We start from the raw sequence: 21,446 nt of genomic DNA, 5'->3' as shown, positions 1-21,446 counted from the left end.
TAGTAATATTGAACGCAGTTCAACCACCGTTACAGGAGCCGTGGATGTTCCAAGACCATTCAGCTCAGAGCGATCTGTGTTAATGGATATATAAAGGTACATATGAACTAGTGAGGTACCCTGCTATGTATCATGTATGTACGGGTGGGATGTATGCACGATGTCCTAAAAAAAAAAATTTGAGAAATTTTATGAAAACGTTTTTTTTGGTTGTGTGTTTTTTCTTCAAAAATGTGTTACCCCAATCACCCCAATTTTGTATCAAATATATGTACACACAATTTTTTCTGCCATAACTCATCCTGTGTCCTGGTGGTCGGTTTTTTTACGTTATTGTTCTCCAGCCAAATGAGCTGTAATCCTGTTTATTTGTATATTTTAATCCATTATTGTGGTAGATATCTCAATTCCAGTTGTTTGAAGAAATCAAATCACTGATTGTAACCTGAAATATTTAATTTTTTAGGCTTCTTTAACGTCTGTCACACAGCTATTCCAAGATTATATACATTGCCTTAAATTGCTATTGTACGTTGTTTTTTATCAACCAGACAACTGGCCGGTGAAGAAATGATTGTTGTCTTTGTACAGAGCGGCCTCGAATCACGTCCGAGCCCCAAGATGTGGATGTTGCACTGGGAAACACTGTGTACCTCGTATGCCGAGCAGAAGGAAACCCCAAGCCTGAAATAATCTGGTTGCACAACAAGTGCGTTTTTTTATTATTATTACTATGTTAACTACACATTGTTTCCATAGACCGTGTAGATTGTCTTTTCGGGGACAGTGCAAGTCTTTTCAAAACTATACAAAATGCAATTGAAGACCATAGAATTATAACCAAGCTAAGTCACATTTTAATCATTTCGAGAAAAACGTGAAAAATATTTTGAAAAACGTGAAAAACGGGGGAAAAAAAAAAAAAGAGTGACTTAGCCTGGTTATAATTCTATGATCTTCAATTCAAAAATACAGTATGGATTATGATCCCAAAATAATGTTGATTATTTCCTTATACAGATTGTTTTGTTTATAATCACACTGCAGATTTTGTATAATATGTACAGGGTAGCCTTAAAGGCCTTTCCCCTCCACCCTCGCCTGCTGTGGTATGAGGCAACACTGACTCAGGAGAAAGATGAAATGCATACAGGTACAATGACTAAAACTGATATATTAAAGGAGTGGCTTCACTGGGGCGGGGTAAAGTGACTTTCAGGCCACCTTGTACAGTGCAGATGCTTTTTATATACAGTATAGTATGTATGTATATATATATATATATATATATATATATATATATATATATATATATATATATATATATATATATATATATATATATATATATATATATATATATACAGACTTGGCATTTAATATGGAATTTTTTTTTTGTGGGGGTGAACTTACTTTTCAAAATGACTTAGAACCAAAAGTTCATTGGAATTATGTTGAAATTATTCTAGATTTTGTTAATATGACCTTTAAAAGAAACAAAAACCACATTTGACATTTCGAAGCAAATAAATTGATCCTTGAAAGTGTGGTAAGCTGATATCGAACTCAATTCATGGACAGTACTGTGTTAAACTTCTGTGCGTTTTCCAGAAGTATCTTTTTATTTTGCACATAAGCCAAAAAAAATTTCAACAAAAACAAAAGCTAAATTATGACAGGGATTACGGACAGTAAAATTACAGTTCAGTACTTCGTGTAACCCCCACGAGCATTCAGGAGAGCACGTACACGTCGAGGCATGCTGTTCACGAGATTTGCCAAGGTTTGGACAGGAATCGCTTGCCATGCAGTGACAATAGTCTGCTGCAATTCACGCACAGAGGTAGGCTGCTGGTCCAAGTTGTCGATTTGACGCGTTAATTCTGCCCACAAGTTTTCGATCGGATTCATATCCGGGGACATGGCAGGCCACTCCATATGCTCTACACCACGGTCAGAAAGAAAGTGTTGGATCATGCGAGCACGATGAGGCCATGCATTGTCATCTTGGAAGATAAAGTTTCCTCGAAAGGCTGCACGAGCAAATGGAAGCAATGTTTCTTCCAGAATGACCCTGTACTTGAACTGGTTCAGGTTTCCATTCAGAACAACCAGGTCAGTTTTGCCCCCTGCATGAAAAGCAGCCCAAACGGTCACCTCACCACCTCCAGCTTGGATTCTTGGCACTTTATTATACAATCTTCGTTGTGGGCTTCATGCACTTGTCTGCACACTCGGACGTGGCCATCTTGACGATAGACCAGAAATCTAGACTCGTCACTGAAGGTCACGTGATTCCAGTGTCCTGGCTGCCATTGACGGTGCTCTCTGGCCGACTGCAATCGGCGCTGGCTGTGTTGTCTGGTCAGGCATGGCTTTCTCAGGGGATGCCTGGCATGATAGCCTGCTTAAACCAGTCGTTGGTTGACTAGCCTTCTGGATACAGGCACATTTGTCAGTTGCTGTCACTCAGCCCTAAGCTGATTAGCTGACTTGGTATGGCCATTGCAGACTAACCGGTGCAGCTGGCGATCATCTCTCCTTGTGGTTCTGCGTGGACGTCCTGGCCTCGGTATTGGAGTCGGGACACCCCTCTGAGCATTTCGTTTCAGGATCTTTGACACCTGACTTTGAGTGATGCCATACTGCCGAGCAATAGCACGCTGTTTCATGCCAGAATTTCGTAAAGCCACCACTCCATGACAAACAGCATTGTCAAGTTGACGGACCATCTCCAGAGGAAGCGGCAATAACTTTTGTAGACGTGCAGCAGTTGTTTTCCACTAATACAGAACGCAACAACCCTTATATACCCGATTGTGAAGCCAATCGTCAAATGTACCTTTCCTTACATTTTGTCACGCCACCTGTGATATAATCCTGTTATTGACTTCTTGCTGCGAAAGACAATCAGTGACATGGTTCTTTCAACAAAGACATCACCGAAGGGTAAAAGAAACTCACCAGATTGATATACTGAGTTCAGAAAGTAAACCCAAGTCAAGAAAAAAAAAAAATTCCATATTAAATGCCAAGTCTGTATGTATATATATATATGATATATGACAGGTAAGGGGAGGGGAGGGATATAGATGGTTACTGGCAATTCATCACATCCACAAATGATGTAATCCACACAATTTATGTACTTTACATAACGTTATTGGGAATACATGGCCGTGTAGATGGGAAATACAGTTTGTTTGAAATAAATCACAAATATCAGATGAAAGTTTTTAAAATTTAGAACTATTCTCACTCAGAGTTAAATATCACCGCAACATTACGCGGTTGCTTCAACGTTTTCTGTGAATTATATGTCATCATTGTGAGATTTCTTTGTATTTTTTTTTTTTGAAATGAGATTTTTATATTTAAAAAAACGGCAAAAAAGCATCAGAACAGCTGTGAAAAAGCATCAAAACAGCAGTGAAAAAGCATCAGAACAGCAGTGAAAAAGCATCAAAACAGCAATGTAAAAGCATCAAAACAGCAGTAAAAAGCATCAAAACAGCAACAATTGTCCGGTGATTTTTCAATCACCGCAGCTAAATGTGTCGGAGTAATTAACTATTTTCCTTCGTGCCTTTTTTGTGTGTTTTTTTTAATACACATAAATACATAAATACATATATATATATACATACAGACTTGGCATTTAATATGGAATTGTAGCGGCTACCGCTGGGTTTTCACAATCGCCTTGCACCTATCAAGGACGCGGAGCGATCACCATGCCGGGCTCGTCCAGGACGCCCGGGCAGGCTCGCCCTCAACTTGCCAGGCCGCAGCCAGGACGCTGGGCCACGCCCCCTCTCTCCTTTCCTGGGCAAACGCTCCGGGATAATAGGTATATATATTGCTGCCCGATAAACGTGCTTTTCAGAGTGCCTGAGTGTTTGGTTTGATTAAAGCAACTCGGATGAATTCCAGCTCTTTGTCGCGTCCATTCTTCCGATCGACGTGGGAGCCCCAGCTCCTTCATTGGTGACCCACCGACATGGACACGGCAGTCGCCCTTAAACTGCCTACCTTCTGGGAGGCTCACGCGGCGGTTTGGTTCGCACAGGCGGATTCCCTGTTCGCCCTGCGAGGCATCACGGCCGACGACACCCGCTTCCACCATGTGGTAGCAGCGCTCGGTTCGGCCACCACGGCCCGCGCCCTGAGCCTCCTCGAGAGCCCGCCAGCCGCTGACAAATACGGCGCGATTAAGAAGCTTCTCCTCGACGCTTTCGCCCTCCCATCGGCGGAGCGCGCACGGCGCCTGCTCGACCTGCCCGAGCTCGGCGACACGCGCCCTTCCGAGCGAATGGACTACATGCTTTCACTGCTCGGCGAGCACTCTCCGGCATTCCTGTTCCGGGAGCTGTTCCTCTGTCAGCTGCCTAACCCGGTACGCCTCGCCCTGGCAAGCACGACGATCACAGATCCCCGGGCCCTTGTCAGAGAAGCCGACAAGATCTCCGCCGCAGGACAGCGCATCGCAGCGGCGACATGGGACCCACCGCCGTCCGACGCAACACCCATGGCGCCCGAGCACCCGGCACGGTCGACGACCGAACTGCCAACGCAATTGGCGGCCGCTACACCAAGCCGACCACCTCCAGCACGACGACCGGGGCCTCCACCTGACCAAACATGGTGTTACTATCATGCCAGGTTCGGACAGAAGGCCCGGACATGCCGACCCCCGTGCACCTTCGGCAGGCCGGGAAACGGCCGGGCCGGCGTTCATTACCAGCCATGAGCGCCGGCCACACGGGCAACTTACTGTTCATCACGGATAAAGCGTCCGGACGGCGCTTCCTGTGCGACACCGGCGCCCAACTGAGCGTCATACCCGCCTCTGACCAGGACAGGCAATCCGCGGTTTGCGGCCCCTCCTTGGTTGCGGCCAACGGATCGACCATCCGCACCTTCGGCCCGCGCAACGTCACCCTCTGCTTCGGCGGCCAACGCTTTGCTTGGACGTTTGTAACCGCAAACGTGCCCATGGCTCTGCTAGGCGCCGACTTCCTCTGCGCACACGGACTGCTGGTGGACGTCCAACGGCGTCGTTTAATCAACGCCGAAACCTTCAGCTCCCTGGTATGCACATTGAGCAGCTCCACGCCGACCGAGCTGGCATGCGCCGTCCCGGCGGCGAAGGAGTTTGCTCGCCTGCTCACGGAGTTCCCGGCCCTCACGCGGCCGACGTTTTCGGCCGTCGCAGTACGGCATGGGATCGAGCACCACATACCAACCACGGGCCCGCCGGTCTACGCCAGGGCCCGCCGCCTCGACCCAGCCAAGCTCGCCGTGGCGAAGGCCGAATTCGACGCGTTGGAGCACCTCGGCATCGTGCGGCGCTCCGATAGCGCGTGGGCCTCGCCACTGCACATCGTGCCAAAGCCGGGGGGTGGATGGCGCCCGTGTGGCGACTACCGCCGTCTCAATGACGCTACCACCCCCGTCTGGGACGGGTCATTTTTTCGAAAATTGATCTCATACGGGGATATCACCAGGTACCTGTAAGGCGGCCGACGTCTCTAAAACGGTAGTCATCACGCCGTTCGGCTTATTCGAATTCTTGCGGATGCCGTTTGGTCTCAAGAACGCGGCTCAGGCGTTCCAGCGCTTGATGGACGGCGTGCTGCGTGACCTGCCGTTCCTTTTCATTTACCTGGACGACATCCTCGTCGCCAGCACGTCCCGGGCCGAGCACCTCCTCCACCTCCGAACACTGTTCGGGCGCCTCAGCGAGCACGGCCTCATCGTCAACCCGGCCAAATGCCACTTTGGCACGACGGCCGTTGATTTTTTGGGCCACCACATCACCAAGAACGGGGCCGTGCCGCTGCCAACCAAGGTCGAGGCCATCACCACGTTCCCGCGTCCCCGCACCATAAAGGCCCTGCAGGAATTCCTGGGAATGGTGAATTTTTATCAGCGCTTCGTGCCCCGCGCTGCTCAACTCATGCGGCCCCTCCACGAAGCCCTCCGGGGCAAGCCGGCCAAGCACGACATCGCCTGGTCCGCAGCAATGGATGCGGCCTTCCAAAGCTCAAAGCGGGCCCTCGCCGACGCAACACTGCTCGCTCACCCGGTGCTCAACGCTCCCATCGCCCTCACCACGGATGCCTCCGACTACGCGGTGGGCGCCGTACATGAGCAATGGGTGAACGGGGTTTGGCAGCCACTCGCTTTTTTCAGCCGGCAGCTCCGGCCGAACGAGCTAAAATCAGCATGTTTGACCGGGAGCTCCTCGGTCTACACCTGACCGTCCGCCATTTCCGCCACCTCCTGGAGGGCCGACCTTTCACGGCGTTCGTCGACCACAAGCCGTTGGTTTACGCCATGGCCAAGGTCACGGAGCCGTGGTCGGCCCGCCAACAGCGCCACCTCTCCGCCGTGACGGAGTTTACCACGGACATCCGGCACGTCGCCGGCAAAAACAACGCCGTGGCCGACTGTCTTTCCCGGGCCAGCGCGAACGCGGTCCACCTGGGCGTGGACTTTGCGCTTATGGCGGCGGACCAAACCACCGACACCACGGTGCAAGCCCTCCGGGCGGCGGACACGGGCCTCCGCCTGGCCGACATCCCCTTCGCGGACACTGTCCTGCTCTGCGACGTCTCCTAAGGCCAGCCTCGCCCCATCGTGCCCGTCACCTGGCAACGCCGCATCTTCGCCTCCCTCCACGGCCTTTCCCACCCGGGCCGGAAAGCTTCCCAGAAGCTGCTGTCGGCGCGATTCGTCTGGCACGGCCTTCGTCGGGACGTCCGCGATTGGACCAGCACCTGCACGGCCTGCCAACGGGCCAAGGTCCACCGACACACCCAGGCCCCGCTGGCACCTTTCACCGTGCCCGAACGACGTTTCGACCACGTCAACGTGGATCTGGTGGGCCCCCTCCCCCCGTCACCGGGGTTCACACACCTGCTCACCATGGTGGACAGGACCACCAGGTGGCCGGAGGCCGTTCCCCTCATCTCCACCACCACCGCCGACGTGGCGCAGGCTTTCATCGCCACCTGGGTCGCCCGCTTCGGCGCACCGGCGGACATCTCGTCAGACCGCGGACCACAGTTCACCTCCGAGCTGTGGGGCGCGGTCGCCCGCAACCTGGGGGTCAAGCTCCACCGTACTACGGCCTACCACCCCCAAGCAAACGGGTTGTGCGAGCGATTCCACCGCTCCATGAAGGCCGCGCTCATGGCCGGCCTTCAAGACGGCGGTTGGGCCGACCGGCTGCCGTGGGTCCTTTTGGGCCTCCGCACGGCCCCCAAGGAGGACCTCCAGGCATCCACCGCTGAGCTTGTCTATGGCCAGGCGCTACGCGTCGCGGGCGAATTCGTGCCCGACGCTACCAGTCCCTGGTCCGCAGCTCACCAGCGCTCGGACCTCCAGGAGGCCGCCCGACGGTTTGCCCCCGTGCCAACATCCCACCATGGTGACCCCCAGTCCTATGTCCCCCCAGCACTTCGCACAGCGGAGTATGTTTTTGTGCGTCACGACGCACATCGGGGGCCACTCAGGCCGCCGTACGACGGGCCCTTCCGGGTGCTGCGACGGGACGACAAGTCGTTCGTCATCGACATCGGCGGGAGGTCGGACCGGATTGCGGTGGACCGCCTCAAGCCGGCGCACGTGGACGTCGACCACCCACCACGGGTGGCCCTTCCGCCACGGCGAGGCCGCCCCCCGTCCACGGTGCCCCCCACTCGACCGCCCACCACCACACCGGACCACCTCCCACGACCCGCCAGGGGTCGCTTCGGCCGGGTCATCAGGACCCCCCTCAAATTGACCCTGCCGGTGCAAGTCGATTCTGGGGGGACGTGTGTAGCGGCTACCGCTGGGTTTTCACAATCGCCTTGCACCTATCAAGGACGCGGAGCGATCACCATGCCGGGCTCGTCCAGGACGCCCGGGCAGGCCCGCGCTCAACTTGCCAGGCCTCGGTCGGGACGCCCGGGCAGGCTCGCCCTCAACTTGCCAGGCCGCAGCCAGGACGCTGGGCCACGCCCCCTCTCGCCTTTCCTGGGCAAACGCTCCGGGATAATAGGTATATATATTGCTGCCCGATAAACGGGCTTTTCAGAGTGCCTGAGTGTTTGGTTTGATTAAAGCAACTCGGATGAATTCCAGCTTTTTGTCGCGTCCATTCTTCCGATCGACGTGGGAGCCCCAGCTCCTTCAGAATATTTTTTTTCTTCTTGACTTGGGTTTACTTTCTGAACTCAGTATATCAATCTGGTGAGTTTCTTTTACTCTTCGGTGATGTCTTTGTTGAAAGAACCATGTCACTGATTGTCTTTCGCAGCAAGAAGTCAATAACAGGATATATATATAACAGTCAATGTATATATATATATATATATATATATATATATATATATATATATATATATATATATACTGGCAGAAGTACCCGGCATTGCCGGGCGGGGGAGGGGAGGGGGAGGGGGAAGGGGAAGGGAGGGGAACGGGGGGTGAGAGGAGGAGAGGAGAGGGGGGGAGGGGAGAAGAGGAGGGAGGGGGAGGAGGAGGGGGGAAGGGGGAGGGGGGAAAGGGAGGGGGAGAGGGAGGGGGAGGAGGGAAGGGGAGGGGAGGGATATAGATGGTTACTGGCAATTCATCACATCCACAAATGATGTAATCCACACAATTTATGTACTTTACATAACGTTAATAGGAATACATGGCCGTGTAGATGGGAAATACAGTTTGTTTGAAATAAATCACAAATATCAGATGAAAGTTTTTAAAATTTAGAACTATTCTCACTCAGAGTTAAACATCACCGCAACATAACGCGGTTGCTTCAACGTTTTCTGTGAATTATATGTCATCATTGTGAGATTTTTTTGTATTTTTTTTTTTTGAAATGAGATTTTTATATTAAAAAAAACGGCAAAAAAGCATCAGAACAGCTGTGAAAAAGCATCAAAACAGCAGTGAAAAAGCATCAGAACAGCAGTGAAAAAGCATCAAAACAGCAATGTAAAAGCATCAAAACAGCAGTAAAAAGCATCAAAACAGCAACAATTGTCCGGTGATTTTTCAATCACCGCAGCTAAATGTGTCGGAGTAATTAACTATTTTCCTTCGTGCCTTTTTTGTGTGTTTTTTTTTATACACATAAATACATAAAATCACATAAAATACACATAAATACACATTAAAATCAGATCAGAATCAGAATCAGAATCGATATTCTCACAATCATCACAACACACCAGACACGTAGTTAATTACGCAGTGCTTCCTTGTAAACAATGTTCTTTATCTTTCCTTGTTCGGATAGGATGTATAGATTGTTCTCTTGTCCTACCCGACTACATCCTATGTTTAGTTGGCCATGGGAGAAACACTGGGAATCAAGGTTCAGTCCGACCACCTTGAGAGATTGTCCTTGCGCCTTGTTGATGGTCATGGCAAAGCTGAGCCGTACGGGGAATTGGAGCCTTTTGAACTCGAATGGCAGATCAGATGGTATGATTGGTATCCTCGGAATGAAGACCTGTTCCCCGCTATAGTTTCCCGTAAGTATGTTGGCCTCAATTACATGAGGCATCAACTTTTTGATAGCCAGTCGTGTGCCGTTGCACAGTTTTGGAGGATCGATATTTCTCAGGAGCATAATTGGAGCACCTTCCTTTAGATGGAGTATGTGGGGAGGCACACCCGGAGGCTGTAGCGAATTGAGGAACTCTACCGGGTAATGGACAGTCTCGTGGTCGTTTTGGATTGAGTCGACAGATCGGTAAGTTCTTAGATCCCCAGGAATAGTCTGCAGAAGATCCAAATTGATTTTGTCCACTGCATCGTTCTTTGGGGCTAGAATTGCCCTTTCACAGAGCCAGGAGTGATTTCGGTAGTTGGCGGGGATGTTGGGGAAGACGTTCGCCTTGAGTTCATCAGCCGTGGTGACATTGTTGCCGCATGGTACGATGTCCAGTCCATCTTCAGGGCACGTCTCCAAATCTCCGTTTCCGATCTGTAACAGCTTCGCTGAAAAGGCGCCTGCGGCTACATCTCCATGAAGGGTGACACGCATGTTTGTGCTGAGTTTCAACTTCGTCACTTTTGACCATAGAGGAGATGCCTTTATACAGGAACGAAGTTCATCTGCCTTGGTCCCGCGTGGTATGACAGGCAGGGTCTGTCGGAAATCCCCTGCCATCAGAAGAGTAATGCCTCCCATGACAGTCTGATCGTTTCGAATATCTTGCAGTGTGCGGTCAAATGCCTCCAGTGCAACTCTGTGCGACATTGTGCACTCGTCCCAGACAATGAGTTGGCATTGCCGAAATACCTCTGTTCCTCGCTGAAATGTGAAAAAACGCAATCGCTTTTCGCCCTGAATTACGTACGAACGCGTAACTATGAGTTTATGGTGGCAAGGAACATCACGTGATCGCTCTGAGCGAATCAGCGCGCTGCTCTGCCACCTGCTCAGATTCCGTGTATAATATTCTTCGCTGAAATGCGCTGAGGTAAATATGAATAAAAAATATGGATCTCGTCAATATTTTGAGGTAGGCCATGTTCTTCCCAGGCTCAATGGCCATGTCTATGCCAAATATCAAGCACGTGAGCCTCTCCGTTTAGGAGTCTATTGGTAACATTACACACACACACACACACACACACACAAACTGTGTTTATATATATATATATATATATATATATATATATATATATATATATATATATATATATATATATATATATATATATTGTTACGGATCTCAATGTCGGCCCTTTTTCCCTTACCAAGGGGGAATTAATCCCCTTGTCTATGACTGACCGACGTGAGTCCTGAAGTTGCCCAGCTCCCTCCGGAGAGGCAGGTGAGCAACCCCGTTCGAGACCGCAGACAAGATGTTAATTGCCGAGCGGATTAGCAGCCGCGGCACGAACCATTAGCAGAAACTAGACCCGATTCTAAACGTTGGCCAAATCGTGCCACAGGTATCCAATGGGGAAATCACTAAAACGAAACGGATGTAAAGGAAAGAAGGCAAGGTAGGAAGAACAAATATAATTTATTACTAATATTTACACAAGCAAAGGAACCAAGGAGAAGGAAATAAATGAAAATAATTTACAGAAGGATGGAAGGATCAGAAGGACACAGAGCAATTCTAGCTTACCTATGCAGTCTTACTTAAACCCCAGGACAACACAAAAGACGGACGACAGTCAGACTTACACGGGGAATGATGATAGGAATGACAGGAACGAATGGCTGGAAGGGGAGGAAGGTTCAGCTGGAGTTTTGCTCCCGTCCGGGACGCCGGGCTCGACCTCGATGGCCACCGATGCCACTGATCCCACAGCAATCTGGTGGGATCTGGTGGGTAGCAGCGGGTCGAAGCTGCGTGTCACAGGGGGGCCGGACTACGGTGGTCTCCAAGCTGCGGTTGGTTCAGCTGCGGTGGACTCAAAGCTGCGGTTTGTTCACTCAACTCTCTCAGTGCTCACTCCTTCACCAAACTGAACTCTGCTGCTCCTCCTCCACTGAACTCAACTCCGCTGCTCCTCCTCCACTGAACTCAACTCTCTCAGTGCTCACTCCTTCACCGAACTGAACTCTGCTGCTCCTCCTCCACTGAACTCAACTCCGCTGCTCCTCCTCCACTGAACTCAACTCTAACTTCTCTCTCGTGGGGGCACCGTGTGATGGGTTTTATAGCGCCACACCCTGGAACGTTCGCGAAACTGCCCGATCGTTCTCTCTCCGCCCTCTCAAGCCAAACCCCTCGTGCTTGGTTGGTTGATCGGGGCTGGTTCACTCCTCCTTCTTATGACAAGGTGGAGACACGCCTTTCTTCTCCGAGCCTTGACCACGTGCGTAATGGAGTTGCGAATGCAGTTGGCAATCCGAATGGCGATGGTGATGCCAATAACCCCATCCAAAGTTACTGGCATTTTGAAGATGCCATGGGGGCGTCGGAGGGATCCTATCTTATGTCATCTGATGCAATGCAGAGTCAACTAATGGGAAACAGAGCCTTAAACTACATAGAATAAGAAAGAACAATTTAGAAGGGTATATGGTGGCCTACGTGCATGCGATGGATTAACTAAGGGGACGACCTATGATCTTTACACTTAAACGGAGGTATTTACAACGATCATGACACTACTTACAATTGACAGAGGGTGATATTTACAACAATTCTCAAATCCGCAACAATATATATATATACTGTATATGTATATGTATGTATGTATGTACAATGCCAACCCATAGGTATTGGAACAGTGCAGTCAAATTTGTTATTATTGCTATATACTGAAGAACTTTTGATTTGAGATCAAAAGATGAATATGAGGCAAGAGCAGAGAAGGTCAGATTTTATTTCTTGGTATTTCTGTGTATATATGTTTTACCATTTTAGAACAATACCATTTTGTATATATTCAGTCCCCAATTTTAGTTGAGCATAAGTATTGCAACAGATGAACTTAAAGTAAATTAAAGTAGTATAATAGTATTTGGTTGCATATCTCTTGCATGCAATAACTGCATCGAGCCTGGACCAATCGACGTCTTCAAACCTTTGATATCTTCTTTTGAGATGCTTTGCCAAGCCTTTGCTGCAGCCATTTTCAGTTGTTGTTTGTTTTGGGGGGTTTCTAACTTTAGTCTCCTCTTCAGAAAATGAAATTCATGCTCCATTGGATTTAAAGCAGGAGATTGACTTGGCTAGTCTAAAACCTATCACTTCTCCCCCCTAATGAACTCCTTGGTTGTGTTTGTAGTGTATTTTGCTGCATGGTGAAGCACCACCCAATGCGTTTGGAGGCATTTTCTTGTACAAAGACAGACAAAATGTTTCTGTGCACTTCAAATTCATTCTTCTGCTGCCATCATTAGTCACATCATCAATAAAGATGAGTGAGCCATTTACAGAGGCCGCCATGCAAGCCCAAGCCATGACACAACCTCCACCATGCTTCACAGATGAGGTGGTATGGTTAGGATCATATGCAGTTACTTCCTTTCTCCACACTTTCACCTTGCCATCGCTTTGGCAAAGGTTTATCTTCGTTTAATCTGTCCAGAGAACTTTGTTCCAGAACTCATTGGCTCATCTCTCTACTTCTTGGCAAATTCTAATCTTCATTTCTATGTTTGCTGCTGATGAGAAGTTTGCATCTTATAGTGTAGTCTGTAATTCTGCTGTCAAAGTCTTCTGTGAACAGTAGATTGTGATACTTTCACCACTGCACTCTGGAGGTTCTTGGTGATGTCATTGACAGTTGTTTTAGGGGTTTTCTTAACAGCTTTGATGATTTTTCTGTCCTTTTCTGAACTGGCCGTTGTCTATTGCCAAGAACACTCGTGGTTTCTTTCTTTTTCAAGATATTCCAAATTGTTGTATTTGCTATGCCCAAGGTTTGAGCTGTGGTTCTATTTTAATTATTCTGTTCTTTCAGCTTCCAAATTGTTTGCTTTTCTATCATAGACAGTTCTCTCATCTTTATGTTGGTTTACTCCTACGGACTCCAAAGGCAGACTCCCAAGGCAAAAGCAAAGGTTAAAACCAAGACGAGACATTCACAGCTCTTACATGTGACCATGCAATGCAATAAGAAACACCTGAGCAACAAGAAACATCTATTAGTAAGGGAAACATATGAAAATCTGTTAACTAAATTGTTACCAAAAAATGTCTTCACCAATATGTTTGTAAAGGTGTGTAATAACATGTGTTAAAATGTTGAAGGTCAACTCCCGTGGGAAACCCAGAAAAAAAGCTGTTGAATTCGGATACCGAAAAATTATTTTCGAGAATTTTTATTTTTTTAAATCGGCCCTTAAGTAACTTATGAGGGGTCAAATAAGGGTTTTTCATGATTCTGAGTTGATTGCTAACATTTATATTTCACCACAGACACTCCTTTGTGGAAAAATAATTTCTAAATATATCTCATTTTCTACTTTGCAGGACATGGAGTCTAGCAATATGGATGAAGACGTTACTCCACCTGTGCTCAATTGCTTCATCTGTGCACGCTCGGATACACCAGCTGAAAGGCTCATACAGGCAACTCCAAAGGGATACTCAACTTTATTGAAACAAGCAGAAACTGTCGAAAATGTTACTGTTGTGGAACGTATGAAGGAGGCTCAAAAGGAAGGAAAACTGAGGTACCACCAGAAGTGTAAAAATGATCTGTACAACAACTTTGTTGCAACCACCAAGAAGTCAGCTAAGCATCAAAGGCAGAGAAAGAGTCATCAAAGTTGAAGAGAAGACGCACTACTTGTGAGTTCAGTTCATCAACTGGCTGCAGTTCTAGAAGATCACAGTCAGTTGACCTCCTGTATAAGGATGTATGCATTCTTTGCAACCAACCAGCCCAGCTCTACAAAAATAATCCAGCACAAGCTAGAAAGAAATACAGAGTGCCAGATAATTTGACTGCAGATACACTGAAGGAAAGCTTGCTGAAGACAGCACGGAGTCGCGGGGATGACTGGGGCACTGAAGTCACTGGACGCCTGGAAGGGATCAACGACTTGGTAGCAGAAGAAACACTGTACCATTTGCGATGCAAACTTATGTTTGCGACAGGTGACAGTTTGTCTAAGACTGATGAGGAAGGAAAAAGGAAGAGAGGACAGAGGAGTATTGATGAGGAGCGAGAGGCAGTTTTTATTGAATTCTGCGAATGGTTAGACTCAGAATTAGAGCATGGGGTAATTAACATGGACCAAGTCCATGAAAAGCTGCAGGAGTTTGATCAGTCACCAGAGAAGAGCCTTTCTTATTCAAAGCATTGGCTAAAGATAAAACTTCTAGAGAAATACGAAGACACCTTGTATTTCACAACACAGGAAAGAAGGGCAGATGTACTCTGTCTCAAAGATGGCACCGACAATATTCTGCGAGCGCATCATGCTAATCTTGACCATGGAGATGAGAAGACTCAGATCATAAAGACGGCACTCAAGTTCATATCCAATGATATTGCCTTGATTGATTTAGGTCCAAAGTCATACCCCACCACACACAGTATGACTGACATCGATAGTCAGCTGACACTTGTTCCTGCAAGCCTTCAGAGGTTCTTGAGACCGATTGTCAAGACAGACGAAAGAGTTGCCGTTTGGGGGCAGAATTTTATTAAGGCCTGTCGACCTCGGTCTGGAGTATTGCCACACCAAATGGGGCTTGCCATACAACTTGATCATAGATTTGGGTCAAAATGGATGCTCAACAAGTTCCACCGGCTGGGATACACTGAGTCTTACACGGAGACACAAAACTACAAATACTGCTTCCTTAATAGTAGGAGTGGAGATGATGTTCCAGATACTTTTGGCACTCTTGACACCATTGTGGAGGAAACCGATGAACAGATCAATGATGAGGTTGCGGTTGATGCTGCGCTTGAGGATCAATCAGTGATGACAGCCAAAGTGCCAGCCAGTGAAAGTGAATTGTCAAGTAATGATCAGGTGGTCTTTATGGAGGTTGGGGAAACAAACAATGCAGTCACTCAGTTTGTTGGAGACAATATAGATTTAAACATTGTCTCTATTCACGGAAACACTCCCTTTCACTCAATGGGTTGGATCGAAGTCACCTCTCCGGCACCACCTTTGCCAGATCCACAGACAACAGCAGCTTTCCCCCGGGTGAAGTTGAAGGCACTCGACAAAGCTAAGATCCTGAGAGGAACTGAAGTAAAGATTATTCCATTTACGAACAGGAAACAGATAGGAACGAACGCGATCATGTTTCTCCCCCTCGCTGAGCTTTCCTCCTCCCTGGCTCATGATCAGCCACTCCTCACTCCAGGTGACACACTCTGGGCAGCGGGGTGGGTGATCAAACCAGAGACTCTACCTCCAACAGAGGGTGCAGCTGCACAACATTCACTCCGTGCCTACCTGCAGACCCGGGACTGGATCCTTCTACAGAGCATGTCTCTGAACCCCAGTGACTATGGATGGACAATAGGTGTGCATGGGTATGAGCCAGTTCCAACACTGGACCCCACGGCTCCTGAGGAGCTATTGCAGTTCACGAGCTGTAATTGTCATGGAGATTGCAGCAACCGGCGATGCAGCTGCAAGAAGAATGGGGTCACGTGCATCTCGGCCTGTGGAGTCTGTAATGGCATTACATGCAGAAACTGCAGTCATGATGTTGTTGAGTCTGAAGAAGACATAGACAATGACTGTTGAAACTTCTGACATTGTGAATGAGAAATAACTCTTGAGTATTATATATGTATGTGAAATAAAAGCTACTTTGTGTGTAAATGTAAAAGTGAAAATATAAATGTTAACAATCAACTCAGAATCATGAAAAACCCTTATTTGACCCCTCATAAGTTACTTAAGGGCCGATTAAAAAAAATTAAAATTCTCGAAAATAATTTTTCTTTACCCGAATTCAACAGCTTTTTTCTGGGTTTCCCACGGGAGTTGAACTTCAACATTTTAACACATGTTATTACACACCTTTACAAACATATTGGTGAAGAAATTTTTTGGTAACAATTTAGTTAACAGATTAGTGAAATATCTCATAAAATGCCCTTACTATATCAGTCATTTGTTCCAATACTTATGCTTACCTATAGTGGGAGGCGGTGGGGTTGTACTGAACATACAAAGTGCAATTGTTCTACAATGGTGAAACATATATCCATATAAGTTCCAAGAAATAAGAAATAAAAGCTGCCCTTCTGTGCTCTTGCCGCATATTCATCTTTTTTCAAATCCAAAGTTCTTGAGTATATAGCAATAATAACAGATTCCAGTACTTATGGAGGGCACTGTGAGTGTGTGTGTATGTGTGTGTGTGTGTGTGTGTGTGTGTGAGTGTGTGTGTGTGTATGTATATATATATATATATATATATATATATATATATATATATGTAATTGTATGTTGTAAATTTTGCATCCTCCCTGAAATCAATGTTTACAATTCTGACACAATTTGTACAACCATCTCTTGCCCACCTTACAGTAATGAATTGGACATGTCTGTGGGACGGACCAGCTTGTTGGACGATGGGACACTCATGATCCAGAATGCTCGGGAGTCCGATCAGGGTGTTTACCAGTGTATGGCTAGGAACGTCCTGGGCGAGGCCAAGACACAGGAAGTACTTCTGCGCTACTTTGGTGCTCCCTGTACGTGTCATTTGCTGGTGGTACGATTGTTAGTTGTTTTGTTTTCAATGTATTGCAATTTTTACCCCGCACGTGCAAAGTGAAAAGGGGAGTTCAGCAATTGGTCAGCTTTGTCTGTTTGTCTGTCTGTCTACAGATGTCGGTTTACAGTGCATTCAGAAAGTATTCAGACCCCTTCACTTTTTCACATTTTGTTATGTTGCAGCCTTATGCTGAAATCGTTTAAATTCATTTTTTCCCTCATCAATCTACACTCAATACCCCATAATGACAAAGAGAAAACAGAACTTTAGAAAGATTTGCAAATTTATTAAAAAGAAAAAACTGAAATATCACATTGACATAAGTATTCAGACTCTTTGCTATGACACTTGAAATTTAGCTCAGGTGCCTCCCATTTCTCTTGATCATCTTTGAGATGTTTCTACACCTTGATTGGAGTCCACCTGTGGTAAATTCAATTGATTGGACATGATTTGGAAAGGCACACACCTGTCTATATAAGGTCTCACAGCTGACAATGCATATCAGAGCAAAAATCAAGCAATGAGGTCGAAGGAACTGCCTGCAGAGCTCAGAGAGGATTGTGTCGAGGCACAGATCTGGGGAAGCCTACAAAACGTTTTCTGCTGCATTGAAGGTTCCCAAGAGTACAGTGGCCTCCATAATTCTTAAATGGAAGAAGTTTGGAACAACCAGGACTCTTCCTAGAGCTGGCCGCCCGGCCAAACTGAGCATTCTGGGGAGAAGGGCCTTGGTAATAGAGGTGACCAAGAACCCGATGGTCACTCTGGCTGAGCTCCAGAGATCCTGTGTGGAGATGGGAGAAACTTCCAGAAGGACAACCATCACTGCAACACTCCACCGATCTGAGCTTTATGGCAGAGTGGTCAGACGGAAGCCAAACAGTTCAATCTTGGTTTCATCAGACCACAGAATCTTGTTTCTCACAGTCTGCGAGTCCTTTAGGTGCTTTTTTGCAAACTCCAAGTGGGCTTTTATGTGTCTTTCACTGAGGAGAGGCTCCCGTCTGGCCACTCTGCCCTAAAGCCCAGATCGGTGGAGTGTTGCAGTGATGGTTGTCCTTCTGGAAGTTTCTCCCATCTCCAGACAGGATCTCTGGAGCTCAGCCAGAGTGACCATCGGGTTCTTGGTCACCTCTCTTACCAAGGCCCTTCTCCCCCGATTGCTCAGTTTGGCCGGGCATCCAGCTCGAGGAAGAGTCCTGGTTGTTCCAAACTTCTTCCATTTAAGAATTATGGAGGCCACTGTGCTCTTGGGAACCTTCAATGCAGCAGAGATTTTTTGTAGGTTTCCCCCGATCTGTGCCTCGACACAATCCTCTCTGAGCTCTGCAGGCAGTTCCTTCGACCTCATGGCTTGGTTTTTGCTCTGATATGCATTGTTAGCTGTGAGACCTTATATAGACAGGTGTGTGCCTTTCCAAATCATGTCCAATCAATTGAATTTACCATAGGTGGACTCCAATCAAGGTGTAGAAACATCTCAAAAATGATCAAAATAAATGGGAGGCACCTGAGCTAAATTTCAAGTGTCATAGAAAAGGGTCTGAATACTTATGTCAATGTGATATTTCAATTTTTTCTTTTTAATAAAGTTGCAAAACTTTCTAAAATCCTGTTTTCTCTTTGTCATTATGGGGTATTGAGTGTAGATTGATGAGGGAAAAAAAGAATTTAAACGATTTCAGCATAAGGCTGCAACATAACAAAATATGAAAAAAGTGAAGGGGTCTGAATACTTTCTGAATGCACTGTATGATTGAGGAACAACTTAATTTCAAATGAATGTTACATTTTGAAAATGTCAACATGAATTGGAACATGAATCAGAACACAAACCTACAGTTTAGCAGTACTTAGTCTCTAAATTTGGCAAATTGTATGGAATCTTGTCTCGAGCAGGCATGTGGAAAGAGGAGTATGGTAATTGTTTTAGTCTGTCTGTTTGTCTTGCAGTCAAACAAAAAATCGTTCAAAATAGGAAACATGGGTTTTAATGACATCATGAAGGACACAAACAACTGGCACGAATAACTTAAGTAATGTGTTATAGAAGGTGGTTTATATGAGAATACATCAAAGGCGGTAAACTTCCGAAAACCTTTTTTGTTTACAACCTCAAACATCTTTATTTTATTTCAATTGAATTGTAATCTTGGACACTGCAGAACACAAATCGCCTTATTGGCACTTTCAAAAACCTCCAATTTAGCAGTGCTTTGAAAACTTTTATGCCATTTTACGTCAACTCGACCAATCAAATTTGCTGCCTGTGTTCTCAGCATTGAGGAATATCAGAATTCAGACAAAATCGTGGCTCGTATGAATTATAGATTGTGCTTGGAAATTTAAAAGACCCTTTCTATGTATGCGTGTGGGGTGAGGTGTTCTATGAACTCTCGTTTGTTTTAGCAACAACATTTTGTCAGGAATACAATTTCAAGCACAGCCATTGCCTGAAAATTGTGCTTTGTAGTGAGGTGAGTGTGATACGAGGTGAAACCATGAGTCTGATGCAATTCACAGCCAAGTGTGATGGAGAACAAGCTTCTGTGGACATTATGATAGAGATACACTGTTTGAGATGCTGTCATGTAAAGTGTAACAAGCCGTTCTGCTCGAAATGGACGAAAACCAAAAGTTGATGGACGCCAGGATGGCTGCCGTGGCGGCCATATTGAAAATCCCAGCGCGCCCATTTTCGAAAGGAACCTTCCTCTACTCAACCCCAATACACACTGCAAAAATGGATTTCATCGGACAAGCCGTTCTCCTTGAAATTGACGGAAACCAAAAGTTGACGGATGCCCGGACGACGCCCGTGATGACAACACCCGTTAGCCCAATTTGGGCTGAGGGGTGAAAAGGGGTAATGGTACATGCCTTTTCACCCCTCAGCCCAAATTGGGTTAATGGGTATTGTTGTCACGGGCGTCGTCCGGGCATCCAGGCGGGCGTCCGTCAACTTTTGGTTTCCGTCAATTTCGAGCAGAACGGCTTGTCCGATTAAATCCATTTTTGCAGTGTGTGTTGGGGTTGAGTAGCGGAAGGTTCCTTTCGAAAATGGGCGCACTGCGATTTTCAATATGGCCGCCACGGCAGCCATCTTGAAATTGGTTTCCACCATGCATGGGCTGAGGGGTTACGCCCGCTTTGCGGTGCTATTTATTGAAGGATACTTTGGGGGCACAGACATAGTAATTTGTCAGGCGTTAAAAAGCACTAAAATGAGGATCAGGTCTTCAGGTGAAAGGTAGTTCATACCTTGGTTTGTAGTTATGCACTCCTTTTCACCCCTCAGCCCAAATTGGGATAAGGGGTATTGTCGTCATGGGCGTTGTCCGGGCGGGTGTCCGGGCGTCCGTCAACTTTTGGTTTCCGTCAATTTCAAGGAGAACGGCTTGTCCGATTAAATCCATTTTTGCAGTGTGTGTTGGGGTTGAGTAGAGGAAGGTTCCTTTCAAAAATGGGCGCGCTGCGATTTTCAATATGGCTGCCACGGCAGCCATCCGGGCGTCCATCAACTTTTGGTTTCTGTCAATTTCGAGCAGAACGGCTTGTCCGATTAAATCCATTTTTGCAGTGTGTGTTGGGGTTGAGTAGAGGAAGGTTACTTTTGAAAATGGGCTTGCTGCGATTTTCAATGTGGCCGCCACGGCAGCCATCTTGAAATTGGTTTCCGTCAATTTAGAGCAGAACGGCTTGTCTGATTAAATTCATTTTTCAGTGTGTGTTGGGGTTGAGTAGAGGAAGGTGCCTTTCGAAAATGGGCGCGCTGCGATTTCCAATATGGCCGCCATGGCAGCCATCTTGAATATTGTTTCCGTCAATTTCGAGCAGAACGGCTTGTCCGATTAAATCCATTTTTTCAGTGTGTGTTGGGGTTGAGTAGAGGAAGGTTCAGGGGCGCGCTGCGATTTTCAATATGGCCGCCACTGCAGCCATCTTGAAATTGGTTTCCGTCAATTTCGAGCAGAATGACTTGTCCGATTAAATCCATTTTTGCGGTGTGTGTTGGGGTTGGGGAGAGGAAGGTTCTTTTCGAAAATGGGCGCGCTGCGATTTTCAATATGGCCGCCACGGTAGCCATCTTGAAATTGGTTTCCGTCAATTTCGAGCAGAATGACTTGCCGATTAAATCCATGTTTGCAGTATGTGTTGGGGTTGAGCAGAGCAAGGTGCCTTCCGAAAATGGGTGCGCTGCGATTTTCAATATGGCCGCCATGGCAGCCATCTTGAAATTGGTTTCCGTCAATTTCGAGCAGA

General features: G+C 46.9%; 1 protein-coding gene across 1 annotated transcript in view; it reads left to right on the top strand.

Annotated features, from left to right (window-relative positions):
* PXDN (peroxidasin) overlaps positions 1-21,446 on the top strand; it is a gene marked incomplete in the record, with an annotated part of 235,630 nt that overhangs the window by 80,451 nt on the left and 133,733 nt on the right. Inside the window, 2 exon segments of the mRNA XM_078786805.1 lie at positions 592-709; positions 16,991-17,157. Coding sequence (XP_078642931.1) covers positions 592-709; positions 16,991-17,157 — 285 coding nt within the window.

The sequence above is a fragment of the Myxine glutinosa genome, chromosome 11 (genome assembly GCF_964187855.1).
Source record: "Myxine glutinosa chromosome 11, kmMyxGlut1.1, whole genome shotgun sequence".
In the NCBI taxonomy this organism is placed as follows: Eukaryota; Metazoa; Chordata; class Myxini; order Myxiniformes; family Myxinidae; genus Myxine; species Myxine glutinosa.
The sequence above is the reverse complement of the archived record's forward strand: the minus strand, read 5'-3'. Positions and strand labels throughout refer to the sequence as shown.